Source organism: Rhinolophus sinicus, linkage group LG11 (assembly GCF_036562045.2).
Source record: "Rhinolophus sinicus isolate RSC01 linkage group LG11, ASM3656204v1, whole genome shotgun sequence".
Taxonomy (NCBI): domain Eukaryota; kingdom Metazoa; phylum Chordata; class Mammalia; order Chiroptera; family Rhinolophidae; genus Rhinolophus; species Rhinolophus sinicus.
This window is the reverse complement of record NC_133760.1, coordinates 54,146,695-54,160,040: the sequence shown is the minus strand read 5'-3', so window position 1 is coordinate 54,160,040 and position 13,346 is coordinate 54,146,695. Positions and strand designations below refer to the sequence as shown.

Sequence of the window (13,346 nt, the reverse complement as noted above, 5' to 3'; positions counted from 1 at the left end):
GGTACCAGGGTCTGATGGCTGCGAAGTGGGGGGAAATGAGGGGACCCTAGCTGATTCTGTAGGATGAGTTGTGTCTGCCTGCCTCCCAGGGGCCTGCTACGGGGGCGGGTTCTCTGAACTCAGAGACATGCTACCCTCTCCAGGAACTGCTGTGTTCACCCCTGCTTCTGGTCACCCCTCTTTTCATGTTTTGTTTAATCCCTTTCCTGTGGCAGGAGGTCTGATTGTTGTATCATCACAAAAAGATCTGTGGAGGTGATCTGGCTTCCCCGGGTAACACAGCGCTGGTCCTGGTTAGCCTTCTGCAGCGGCTGCTGACTCATGCTCCAGGTCTTTGATCACAAACCATGCTGTGTGAAATCCAACGACTGGGTGAGGAGAGCGTAGCTCTCAGGACCAGCTGGAAACCAGAGCAGAAGGGTTTTCCTAGGCCCCTCTCTGACCCACACCAGCCCCACATGCTCCCCTGTCTCCCCCCTATAATGCCTGCCGGCCTCCTGCAGCTCCTCCCCTGTCTGCCCTGCTCTGGGAGGCCAATGGCCTTGGATCTCATCAAAACATACTTCAACCATGGGGAAGGCTCAAGAGTCATTTACTTCTTCCTCTTTGCCACTTAGCGAATCCTGAGACCAACTCAAGCAAGCCCACCCCCTCCAAGAAGGCATCCCGGAGGACCATGCCTGCGTTCGAGAGCTGCCGTCTGCAAGGACGGCCCTGCAGAAACACTGGAGCCCATCAACTCAGGTGCTTGAGGGGCAGGGCAGGCAGAGGCAGAGACAGGCGGGCGGGAGTTTCTGGACCAGAGTTTGTGTTATTGCCCACAAGTGGCTCACGTTCAGTGATCAAATCAAACAGTTGTGTTGGTAGGATTGGGGTTAATGAGGTCTAATTGTAGCTCCCCCCCTTGCCAAGTCCTGAGAATGCCTGTTCACTGACCCCAGGTGACCGATCCTCTCACAGATGGGTCCTTTGGGTCACAATGGGGATGGGGCCCAGTCCAGCAGAGTACAGAATTCCTGAGGTGCATGTCCCATGGACCAGGTCAGGAGATGGCACAGCACTGATCCAATAGCTAAACCTACTGTGTGCCAGGCACTGTGTCAGATTTCAGGGAGGCTGCAATGAGTAAGCCACTGTCTTAGTTAGCTCAGGCAGCACAACAAATACCACAGGCTGGGGGCGTCACACCATCCGGAGGCTGGGACGTCCAGGATCAAGGTGCTGGCAGACTTGGTTTCTGGTGAGGGCCTGCTTCCGGGCTTGCAGACGACCCCCTGTGCTCTGTGTCCTTGCGTGGCGGGGAGGAGGGAGAGAGAAAGCACAAGAGAGCATTCTGGCCTTTCTTCCTCTTCTTATAGAGACACTGATCTCATCAGGAGGACCCCACTCTCACAACTTCATCTAAACCTGACTGCCTCCCAAGTGTCCCCATTCCAAATGCTATCACATTGGGGAATCAGGGCTTCAATATATGTATTTGGCGGGGTGGGCGCACAACCCAGTCAATAGCAGTCACAGTCTCTACACTTACGGAGCTTGTGGACCTTATGAAAAATGGTTTTAATACACACCCAGCCTTGGGACAATCGATAAGGACAGCTCTTGAACAAACTGCCATCCCCGGCTCTCGTAGCAAGGCTTTCTTATTCACCGCATCACCATGACAGTCAGTGACCTAGGCAGGCAGTGATACAGGAAACGGGGATGGGGATGGTGGGACCTGTCCACCAAGTCACGTCTCTGCAGGGCTGCTAAGCCTCCTGTTAGCTGAAGCCTCTTCCACTGTCACAGTCACAGGATTTCCAAGGGAAGCCAGGCACTGTCACCTTCAAGTTTCATTCTCTTTCATTTTAAAATAATAACACTAGACCAGAGAATATTTAGGAAGAGGCACACCGTACAATCAAAGAAAAGAAGATCAGACCTGTCCTGGTGTTTTGTAACTCAAACTGCTCCAGAGCACAGAGATTAGCAGGTGGTCGAGGGGAACAGAAAACCACCAGGAGTAAATAAATCAGATCTTAAAGGACTTTTATTCTGTCCACGGCCAGGTAAGTGCAGGTGTGCCGTGTGGACCCGCGGCCAAGCTTCCAGCAGGCCAGACAAGCTCGGTGGGACCGGGGTTCCCAGAACTGCCCTCATCCTCTTTGTGTTCTGTGGTCAGGAGCAGGCTGGGAGCTGGGAAAAATGACATAGTCCTTGGAAAATGGTCGTTTTCAGCAAACAACGTGAACTTCAAGTCAGTGGCGGGATGGTCAGCCTCCTCAGGAGGGTTTGGTTCCCCATTGCCCAGCCCCAGGGAGCTGCCCCAGGGACAGAAGGCCTTGACGCTGGAGGGGTGACTGCTCGGCAGGTGCACTGACTGGAGACAGTGCCTGGTGGCAGTGGGGGATGCTAATGGTTTGGCAAAGAAATACCCTTCATCTTTTGACAAAAGGACTGTTGGGGCCCAAAATAGTATGTTCTCATACATCAGTGCTCTTCCTCGATCCTGGCACAGGAGACAGGGAATGAATGGTATCCCTTGGGATAGAAAGAGAAAGGTGCATCCTAGGCTCTTCCGACGTGGGGGGGAGGGGCCCTGGACCAGCACTGTCCAGGAGGACTTTGTGTGATGATGACATTGCTCAGTGTCTGTGCTGTCCAGCTCCATAGTTACCAGCCACATGTGGCGACGGAGCACTTCAAATGTGGCCAGCGAGGCTGAGGAACTGAGTTTTACATTGGATTTGATTTCAGTGAATTTCAATTCAAATAGCCGTCCCCTGGCTCCTGGACAGGACAGCCGTAAAGATTATGCTCCTGTTGAGAAGAAGTAGAAATGTTGTCTCTCCCCGCAGTCTAGAAAGAGCTGTCTTTTATTCTGGGGGAATAGTGGTTGGGGTCACATCATTCTGGCTTCGCCATTGAAGCTGTGGGACTTGGACAAGTAGCCAGTGTAAAGCATGTCGTCCGGTGCCGGGCACACAGCAGGCATTCACTAAGTGGTAGCCATTGTCATTGCTGTGATAACCTCCGCATCTGGCTACTTGCACAGCATTTGCAGAAGGGCAAGTTGTGCCTTGGAAAGAGAAGAAAAGGGTTTCCCCAAACACAGCTTAGGCCCTGCAAGCCCTGACCCAGCCCCAGGGGTAAGGAGGCCGGCTGCAAGTGTAAGGCTGAATTGATGTCATAGGCCACGTCTTGGGTTTTAAGTTCAAGGAAAGAGAACTTTGGAGCAGACACAACATCTCTGGGTGGGTGTGGGGACAGAGCCCCAGAAAGTACTTTCCAGGCTCTCGGCCTCACATAGGCAGGTGCTGGCTCAGGTAGTAAATGGCCATCAACTGTGATTCGATGGCCATCAGCTGTGGCTAGTTGGCCGTCAGCTGTAACCAGTGAGCCATTGGCCACTAATATAACTGCCGTGGCTACACTAGCAGCAAATGGGGGCTAGCAAGAAGACGGTGGCTGAGCCTGCAAGCGGCGCAGTGAGGGTTGAGAATTGTGTGGCTCCTGTTTCCTATTTCTCCAACCCAGCCTCCAGCAAGAATATACTAGTATGACTCCCCTACCTATGGCTCCATGGGTGTTCCTTTTTGGCCTCACCCTGTCCTGCGTTCTTATGTGGGGAGCAGGAGCAGAGACTCTGCAGGCCTCCCTGCGTGACAAATGGCGCAGCGAGCAGGGTCTCCCGCATGACAGTGGGTCTGTGCAGGTCTGCCAGCCCCCAGGCTGTGGCACGGGGTGTAGCTCTGCCCGCAGCTCATTCCTTCCACCGTGTAGCACCCTGGCTGGCAGCCGCAGCTCTCAGGTGTACCCTGCAGATGGGCGTTCATTCATTCAACAGACATGGACTGAGGGTCTGTTGTATACTGGTCACTTGGGGTCCAGAGACGCTGAAAACACAGTCTGTGCCCTTTGAGGCTCACAACCTGGTGGGGAAACAGGTATGCTGAATCCCAGTTGGAAGCAGCACAGGTGCTGTGGAGAAGCATATTAGTGACCACCATCCAATCCAGGGAGAGGGGAGGAGCCTGTCGCCGGGAGCGAAGCCTGGGGATGCAGCTGGAGCAGGAGCTGGAGGATGGCCAGGCTGGTATTTAAGAGCAGCGGGAGCACATGGCGTGAGGGTGGCCACCTGGTGTGCCCCTAGGGGTGGCGGAGGGGGTACAGTGCAGGGCCCTGGGCAGGGCTCTACTGAGCAGTACATGCCTCCACCCACAGGGCAGCCAGGGGCCAGCCGTTCCCTGGGACGCAGTGGCTGCGTGCCACCTAGGTCTTTGTTAGCCTCCAGAGTCCAGCGGTCACCTGAGCCTCGTGGAGTGGTGGTGATCGCCACCTGGCCAATGGCTCTGCCTGTCCGAAGAAGCATGGCTCTTTTGCAGAATGTTTCCCATTGCCATTCTATTGTGTTCACTGCAGCACGTGAAAACGCAGGGGCGATGTGGGTGGGGGTGTATGTGTGCGAAACCAGAGAAACGAAGTGACTCAGTGAAATCACGCAGTGACAGAGCAGAGAACAGGCCTCCCTGTCCTCAGCCTCAGCATTCCCACTGAGAGCGGATGAGTTTTAGGTGGTATTTTCAGCCTCCCCTCTTCCCTGTCCCTGCTCCCGCTACCTTTCTTTCCTTTCTATTTTGACACAACTTCCCTAGACAATGCTGCTAAAAATATGGGCGGCATCCTCAGGTATATTACTGATTCTGATTTTGAAAACCTGGTCATTTATAAGTGTCCCCATTTCTCCTGTGGCCTACATGAGTGAAAGCTGGTTGCTCTGGCAGGTGACAACTATTGTAACAGGAGCTGGAGACCTGGGAGGTGTGACTGTTGCATGAGCAGAGCTGCAGTACCGTGGGTGGGTGGGGTGGGGGCGGGGAAAGCAGAGTGGGTGTGGGCTATATCATTGGTTCTGGGTCCTGTTGTTAATGCCATGGGAACTCTACCCTTGGCCCTGGGTACCATCTATGCTGGTGGATTGATTCCTTGGGCTTCCCAGAACTCCTTCGCTGTCGCTTCTATTTGAAATACCAATCTCCTTGGGATGTCTAGCTCATGAAGTCACACATGCCTCAGTCAGGTATGCGAGACACATGGATTGGGGGCAGGGGTCTTCCCGACGCTGAGTAACCCAGGTGGACCTGCTGAGATAGACTGGTCCACGGATCAAGCTGTGAAAGCAGGCAGGCCTGGCCCCCAAGTGTGGTGTTGGGAGTAAGGGGTTGATTGTTACCGCCTGGTGGAGCCCACCTGGAGTCCTTCAGTTCCTGGCTCTGAAAGGCACCTGTTGGGTGCAGGGGTCCCTCATGAGGCTGGGCTATCGCCTCCAACAGCCCCATCCACTGCCTGCTGTGAGGAGCCCTGCCTTGCGGAATCCCAACTGCCTGGGCCTTGTGGAATCCCAACTGCTCCCCAACACGGCACGCTACAGAGGGGCCACGGAGAAAAAGGCTAGTTCACGTTCCTTTAGCACTTTTAACTTTTAAAAAATCACTTTCCCTTCTGGCCTCAGTTTCTGTATCTATGAAATGTAAATCCTGAGGGACTTTCTCACTCGGGATGAGGTTATCACTTCTGCTCCCGGGCTTCACAGCCAGTGTCTTGGGGTCGAGGGACCATAGTGTTGAGGGGAGAGTGAGCTGGGTGGTGGGCCTGCCTTCTTATCTGGGCTCCGTCCGCCATGAGAGCTGTGTGAAGCCACTCTGTGCTTCAATTTTATTTTATTTTCCCATCTATAAAATGGGATAATAATACCGGTATACAACCTAGACCACACATTGTTATTGGAAGGCTCCCACGGGATATTACATGGGAAAGGGCTTCGTAAAAAGGTATGTAATATATATGTAAGGCATATTGTTATTAAGTGACAGCTGGAAACTGGAATTGAGCTCAGCCCTGTCCACACCAGCTGCTTCCCCTGGGTGTTATAAGCAGCTCTTTTATGGGAGATCTCTGGATTCACTTCTGAGGAGGAGAGGCAGTGGGGCTGTAATTTTTCTTCTATTTATCCATCATCTTAGTGGCATTACCTGGCCATGTAGGAGAAGGTGGGCTTTGGCAAAGCTATCAGGTAGGGCAGCTCCGGTTCTGCCCCTTCTAGGAACCCCCACCCTTGAAAGGCTGCGCAACAGGGGCGCCTGCCTTCACCCCCTTCTCTCTCCTGCAAGGAAAGGCTTTGTACCTCCAGCGCTCCCAGACTCTTTCCTAGGCGCTGGGTCAGTTTGTGGGCCTGGCTAGGGTAGCCCTGCATCAGGAATCCTGAAATGGGAATGGCTGGGGCAACGGGGCTGGCAGGGGGTGGGGGGGTAGGGGGGGGCGGAAGGGAGCTTGGGGTGACCCGCCCCGCGGATGTTTTGCCCCCAGAACCGTCCCGTGACTGGTTCCCACTCCTGCCTGGCTGGCTCAGGGCTCGCATCCCTCCTTTTTCCGCCAGCCAGGTTGTTGTCGAGTTAGACCTCCCAGCCTCACGGGGCTGCTGTGCGGCTGCCGCAACGTTGGCGACTGCGGCGCTGCGGAGGAGACGGAGGGCTTGGGAGGCGGCGCCATGTGAGTCCCCGGCCGGCGGGGCAAGGGCCGCGGCGGGAGATTACCGTATTTATCCAGGCCAGTGCCGGACCCTTGGGGGCGGGTCACTGCGGGCGCGCTACCGTATTTGCCGGGAGCCGCGCAGACCCTTTCCCGGAGTGTGAAGCGCCGCGACTTAATTACGTATTTATCCAGGGTTACTTATCCAGGGTTACGTGGTTCCCCCGGGGGTGCTGCAGGAGCAAGGGTGGGTGGGTGAATAGAATTCATTCCCTAAAGGAGCTGGGGCTTGCAGTGGGGTGGGTTGGGTTGCGGCAGCTGGGTGGGAGGCCTACGTATTTTCACAGGGGTGGGGTTGCGACGCAGAGTTTACCATATTTCTCCAGGGTCACTCTGCCCCAGGAATTGGCAAGGTTGTGCGCAGGGGTCGGGTGGGTGGGGTCAGCTGTTCTGATTAATGCAGCTATTTGATAAGAACAGCAGTTCGGGAGGCTGGCTGTCTTTATGGGGGCGAGGGAGAAGGCCTGGGAGTCGCTGCGGGAGAGTTACCGTATTTGCGCTGGGCAGCGCAGACTCTAGAGGAAAGAGCCACTGCTGGTGACGGAGGAACAGGGGCACAGCCTGGGCTGTGAGTGTGGGAAGGGGTGGAGGAACTTGGGGGGAAGAGGAGGACCAGGGCCTGGGACCCTCTCCGTGGGACAGGGTCTTGATCAGGGGTATAGCTGGGTAGACGGGGGAGACTGCTCAGTGACAAGGCCAGACAGACTGGCCAAGGGGACTCTGATGGTTTGTCTTTGCAAGTGTCAGTGCAGCTGCCTGGGGAAGCACTGGTGGGTGGGGGTCTATTGCAAGTAGTACTTGTCCCTCTACTCGGGAGTGAGTGTGTGTCCCACCCTGGCCTGAGGATATAGGGAGACAGAGGGGGTATCCCTGAGACCCCACTCTACAGGTAGACTGACTGAGGTTGCAGTAAGCAGTGAGATCTGGCAGTGTGGAGAAGGCCTGCACAGAGGTCCAGGGGCGTGCCTGCAAGCTTCCCAGATGGGGATGGAGGTGCACAGGGGAGTGGCCAGCTCAGCCCACCCTGGAGCTGGCCTCCATGCTCTGCAGGAGCAGGAACGCAAGGTTTTTGGAGGTAGGGGGATGGTGGCAGCAATCAGTGCCATACAGGAGCAGTGGCCCTTTGGCTATCAATGGCTCTGGGGTGGCTGGGATGATGGTGGTGGTCGTGTGTGTGTGTGTGTGTGTGTGTGTGTGTGTGTGTGTATTCAGGGAGGAGTTTAGTTGGTGAACAGCTAGTTCATTGAGAAAGGCTTTCAAAAGTGAGTCCGAAAACTGAGGGCCTAGTCCTCACCTTGCTGTGTGACCTTGGGCAAGTTGACTTCACTGAGCCTTTCTTTCCCCTTGTGTAAAGTGGGATGCAATAAGCCCTGCCCCTTCCTCAGGGGTGTTGTGAGGACAATAGGAAACAATTTAAGAGAAATACAGTGTCCTGGAGAAGAGAATCCTGAGGAGAAGCGGCATGACCGGGATGGAGCTGAATTTGGGGGTGCTTGTTGAGCACTGAGTGTTGCTCAGGCTTTGCTGTGGGGACACCAAAAGGAATGAAGCTGAACTGACCCCAGGAACTCACACTCTGGTTAAGTGACTTGCAAACCTCTTACAGGCATGCTTCATTTTGATAAACAAAGAGCTGCTGCTGTTAGTGCTGAGGCTACTTGCAAGTTTAAAGGGTTTTTCTTTTCGTTTCTTAAGCTTTGCAAAAATATCTTCAAACCATCAGTGACCCCCACTCTCCCCGCCAGATTGGGGATATACCTCCTTACCCCCTTCTTGAGAATCTGGTCAGAGAGATAAGACATATCCAGGTGCAGGAAAGCTTCCAATACTAGGAACCTCTGACTATTACTCATTGGTATTTATTCAATGCCTTGTACGGCAGACACAGTGCTTGGTGATGGGGATAAAAGAACGCAGCTCATCCTCAAGGCGAGCACAGGCGAGACGATGAGGTTGGATGACTGACCCACATGCACTGTGAGAAGTGAGGGTCATAGGGTTGGACCACGTGGCTCAGGAGGGGCTGGAGAGGTCAGGGAAGGATTCCAGGAGGAGATGGCACTTGAGAAGCGCCTGAAGGAGGGGCAGGATGTGACGAAGGGGTAGAAGAGAAGGAAGGCCATCCAGCAGGAGAACGCTGGCTCGAACAAGACTGTAGAGGGCGGATGATGGAAGTTGTGCGAGGACCCTGGAGTGTCCTCCCCGAGGCTGGGGCTGGCTGATCCTCAGGTCCCCCTCTGACTCCTCTCTCTGCTTCTGCCTCTCCAGGGGCTGGTGATTGCAGCGGGAAGTGCCCATGACCGAGCAGGCATCCTCCGAGGGCGGGTCCCCGGCGGGGGACGGGGAGGAGGGTCTGGGGGACGAGCGAGGCCTGGTCATCCACCACCCGGCAGAGGAGCAGCCCCACCGCTGCCCGCTGTGCGGCCAGACCTTCTCGCAGCAGCCCAGCCTGGTGCGGCACCAGAAGGCGCACGCCGGCGCGGGCCGCGCGGCCTCCTTCGTGTGCCCCGAGTGTGGCAAGGCCTTCAGCGTCAAGCACAACCTGGAGGTGCATCAGCGCACCCACACGGGCGAGCGGCCCTTCCCCTGCCCCGAGTGCGGCCGCTGCTTCAGCCTCAAGCAGAACCTGCTCACGCACCAGCGCATCCACAGCGGCGAGAAGCCGCACCAGTGCGCGCAGTGCGGCCGCTGCTTCCGAGAGCCGCGCTTCCTGCTCAACCACCAGCGCACCCACGCGCGCATGCCGGCGCCACACCCACGCCGCCCCGGTGTCTTCGGGGAGCGGCGGCCCTACTTCTGTGCCCGCTGTGGCAAGAGCTTCGCACGCGAAGGCTCGCTCAAGACCCACCAGCGCAGCCACGGCCATGGGCCCGAGGGCCAGGCGGCCCATTTAGGCCGCGTGCTATGATGTGCACAGGGCCCACCCTCGTAGGCTGTTTCCTGCCCCCGAGCCACGTCCGAAGCCCTTGGAGATGGCGCTGGGCTGCAGCCCCGCCTCTGGATGGGATCCCAGGAGACAGAGAAGGCTGGCTGGGGGGTTTGAAGGCGTGGGCCGCCCAGCTTTGCCGCCTCCTCCCACTCCTCCCCAGGACCCTCCGGTTGGCTGCACACAGCTGCTTTGGGCCCCTTGGAAGGTTTTCCTCCTCCGGCTGGCCCAGCCTAGAGCAGGTAAGACCCTAGGGCCGGCCAGAGCCCCTCTCAGGCCTGCGGTGGTGAGGGTAGGTGTGTAAGGGGGTGGTAATATTGGGTGGGGACAGGTGGGACATACTGGGCTATGGTAAGTCTCTCTATGACCAACTTCTTACTAGATCTTCATTCCCAGAATCCCAGAGTGGAAAGCGACCTGGAGAAGGCCACTAGCCACAGTCCCCAGGCCATTTGGAGGATGAGGAGACTGAGGCTTACCCAAGCTTGCCCCAAGTCATCCTTAGTACTTAGTGGGACCGCGGTGCAAACCTGTGCCTTGTTTTGGGTTCTGGACCCCAAGACCCTTCATCTTTCCTGCACCACCCTTGAGAGAGGCTCTTCCTGGTGGGAAAGTGGAGCTGCGAGGATGTAGGGATGTGACCAGGGAACGTGTGGCAGGAACCCGGGCAGGGGCATCACTGGGTGATGTGGGTGCCTGAAGGAGACATGGCATCCACAGTGGGAGTTGGGAAGAAGGAAGCTGGGGCTTGAAGAGGACCTGCGGTCACAGAACCCTGGCTCTAGGCCTTGTACTGTGCTCGGTCGGTGCTGCGGACCCAGCCCTGCCCTCTGCCCTTCCTTAGGACTTTGTGGCTCCTTGGGGGCCAGGTGCCCTCTGCCTGCTGCCCCCAGGTGGCTATTGCAATGTGGGCTGGTACTTAGTGGCCGAGATTAAGAGATTAAACCAGGACCTGGGACATCAGGAGCCAGTCCCCCAAATGCCCCGAAGCCAAGTCATGTCATCTGTAAATGGATTCCGAGTCCTTGAGTGCATGGTAGGGGGCTAAAAGCACCAGCTGAGAGCCCTGGGCAGGCGCAGGGTGGCCCAGCTGACTGCCCCCTCCTAGCCCCAGAGGGGTGGCAGGGCAAGGCCGTGTCACTCGCCACACCTTCCCTGGTCTCTTTGTCTCTGTGAACAGATGCGGACTGGGCAGGACGTCTGGGCAGTGTGCGAGGCACATCTGGGCACAGACACTAGGAATGCCGCCCACGGAGGCCCTGCACCCCGGCATGAGGACACGTGCCCTAAGAAGACCTACCTCGGGAGGTGCCCTGCAGTGACAGCAGAGGGGACCGGTGGAGTCTGGAATTGGAGGCGTTTCTGTGTCCTGGTGGTAAACTCCCCAAACCTGTCGGGAGTCATGGCTGGGGAAGAGCTTGTCCTGGCTTCCTGGCCACGGACCTCCACTCTCCTGTGGCAGCAGGGAACACAGCTGTGTGGAGAGCCACTTCTCCACTCCCACCTGGCCCACCAGAGACAGGAAGTGACTGGCCTAAGAGAACACAGCACGTTGGTAGCAGACCTGGCTCTAGAGGCACAACCTTCCCGCAAGTATGGGTGTGAACCATACTTGCAGGCCTCACTTGCCTTTCAGAGCAGTGCTTCGTACCACTTTTGGGGGAGTGAAGCCCTTTGAAAATCTGACAAAGGTTATGAAACTTCTCCCCAGGAAAACACACATACTCACGTAGAGGCAAGAATCTACCAGCAATTCCAGGAGCTCCTGGACTCCAGGCTGGAACCTCGGCTCCAGGACCCAACCAACACCCTTTCCTTACCTGATCTCCCGGGTCACCATACCAGTAGCATTCCATCCCCCTACTGGTCCTCCATTCCTTGTTCAGGAATAAAGAATTCTGAGGAGGGGATCCTGTTAGTCACTCTCTTTTCCCAGGCCTGACAAGTAGTGTACCGGGCTTCTGGGGCGCCAGTCCTTGCTAGACACTGCAGGAGGCCCCCGGGCTGGCTTTGCTGTGCCCTGGTTTGGGGTTGCTGGCTCTGGCTACCTGGCTGCTGGCTTCACAGTACAACCCTGGGCTCCAATGTCACTGCGAAGGTGGTGGGGAGAGCTGGACCTTCTGTGGAAGCTGGGAAGAAGCAGGAGTCCGGGCTGAACCTGCCTCAGGGAGACGGCTCCATGTCCAGCAGCCACAGCCCGGTGTGAAGTGGGGAAGGCATGGTGTGAGAGCAGCCTCCTCCTGGTGTTAGCGAGCTCTGGGCGGGCAGGACAGCAGAGAAGCTGCCGCGTGTGCTGAGCAGCCAGCAGAGCAGGTGGAGGGTCCATGCCAGGCCAGCAGCAGGGTGAGGACTCCCAGTCTTCACACCTGAGCAGGTGGGCCTGGAGCGAGCTCACCAGCCTCTCCACAACGAACTGCCCATCAGAGAAGATGTGCGCAGTCAGGGCTGGGGTAGGTTTGGGATGACAAGCAGACTTCATGAGCCTGGTTATATTTAGTGAAACATTTGGGAGTGGAGAGTGGCCTTTAGTCACAGAATTTAGATCAAAGCCCGGCGATGTGGGCTGTGGGGGCCATGGCCATGGAGGAGTTGTGTTTAGGTGGTGGGGGGAGCCCAGGGCTGGGCTGGGCCTGCTCGGGGTTGTCGGGAGGCCCCATGAGTTCCTGCCCCGGTGTCTTGCTTGTCCCATTTCCAATGCAGGTTGGCGCAGAGGTTCTGCTGACCATCTGCCATGCGCCTCATCCTGGAGTAACAGGCTCTGGGGGAAGGGGTGTTGTGGGGGGAGGAGGGGGCAGGTCAGAGAAGAGCAAGCCGTTCAGGCACCAGGAGCTTCCACCACTCACTCTGGTCCTTGGCCAGCGTGCAGGGGCCTCACAGACTCACCCCTTCCCTAGTGATTGTCGGCTCGTCTCCTTCCTCCCCTGTAACTGTGCATCCTCCTTCCTGCCTCCGCATACCCTGAATTGCTCTGAAATATGTCCCCCCTCCGCCCCACTAAGCCCTCCTCTCCACCAGGCCTAGCGTCCCTAATCATTCCCTTCCTCCTCTGAACAGGATGTGTGTTAATACCCCCTCTCACCCTGGCTGTTGCGTGCAGTCTATACTCCAGCTTCCTGTGTGTGTGTGCATATGTGTGTGTTTGTGGCTTAAATGTCCAACAAGACCATGAGCTCCCTGAGGGCAAAGGACGTGTCATTTCTTCTTGAACCCCAGTAGAGTCTAGCACAGGTCTGGGCACTTAACACTCAGGACATCAGACATACTTGCTGACTGGCTGATGGGTTAAGTCCTGGAGGTTGTGGGGGGCTGGTGATTGGAGGTGCAAAAGGGGAGAGGGCATGTGAGTTCACTAGAGGGGACCTTTATTGGTCTGTGGGCTAGCCCCCCTGGGGCAATAATGGCCATAGGAGGCCTCAGGAACCCCCTACTTGGGGCAGTGGGTCAGGAGAGACCCCCCCAAGGCTACACAGGATTGTGTGTAAATGGTCGTCCAGGCTGGATATTTCCATAGGTCACTGACACCCGCCAGAGCTGACCGAGTAGAATAAATGTTCTGTTGATATCAGTTGGTATGAGGACTGGTCATTTGGGGCTCAGCTGGGAGCAGGGCAGTGGCCTCTAGCTCTGCCTCCATCATTTCTTAAGGAGTTATGTTCAAGGTAACACGACTAAGAAGGCTGTAGGAAGCATAGCCCCAAAGGCACAGTGATGAATTAGCTTAGCCCCCTCCCCATCTGGATAATGACTGCTGTTTGGAGTTGGGTAACAGAAAAGGGGGCTCCTTCAAGTAGCCCCAGCCACTTGCTCAGCGTACAGTGAGGCCAGACCGGCTGAGGAGCTTCGGGCGATT

At 56.6% G+C, this 13,346-nt stretch overlaps 1 protein-coding gene across 6 annotated transcripts; it reads left to right on the top strand.

The window, feature by feature from the left end:
• The first annotated feature begins 29 nt into the window (after window positions 1–29).
• On the top strand, window positions 30–11,406 carry LOC109451286 (uncharacterized). 6 transcript variants are annotated; one of them, XM_074315160.1, is made up of 3 exons: window positions 30–744; window positions 8,839–9,738; window positions 10,677–11,406. In XM_074315160.1, the coding sequence occupies exon 2, from the start codon at window positions 8,867–8,869 to the stop codon at window positions 9,476–9,478; it is 612 nt and encodes a 203-aa protein (XP_074171261.1). In that variant the 5' UTR covers window positions 30–744; window positions 8,839–8,866; the 3' UTR covers window positions 9,479–9,738; window positions 10,677–11,406. The 6 variants fall into 6 exon arrangements, with proteins under 6 accessions (XP_074171261.1, XP_074171259.1, XP_074171260.1 ...); XM_074315158.1 differs by lacking the exon at window positions 30–744 and adding an exon at window positions 6,360–6,588; XM_074315159.1 differs by lacking the exon at window positions 30–744 and adding an exon at window positions 6,361–6,531.
• The last annotated feature ends 1,940 nt before the right edge of the window (window positions 11,407–13,346 follow it).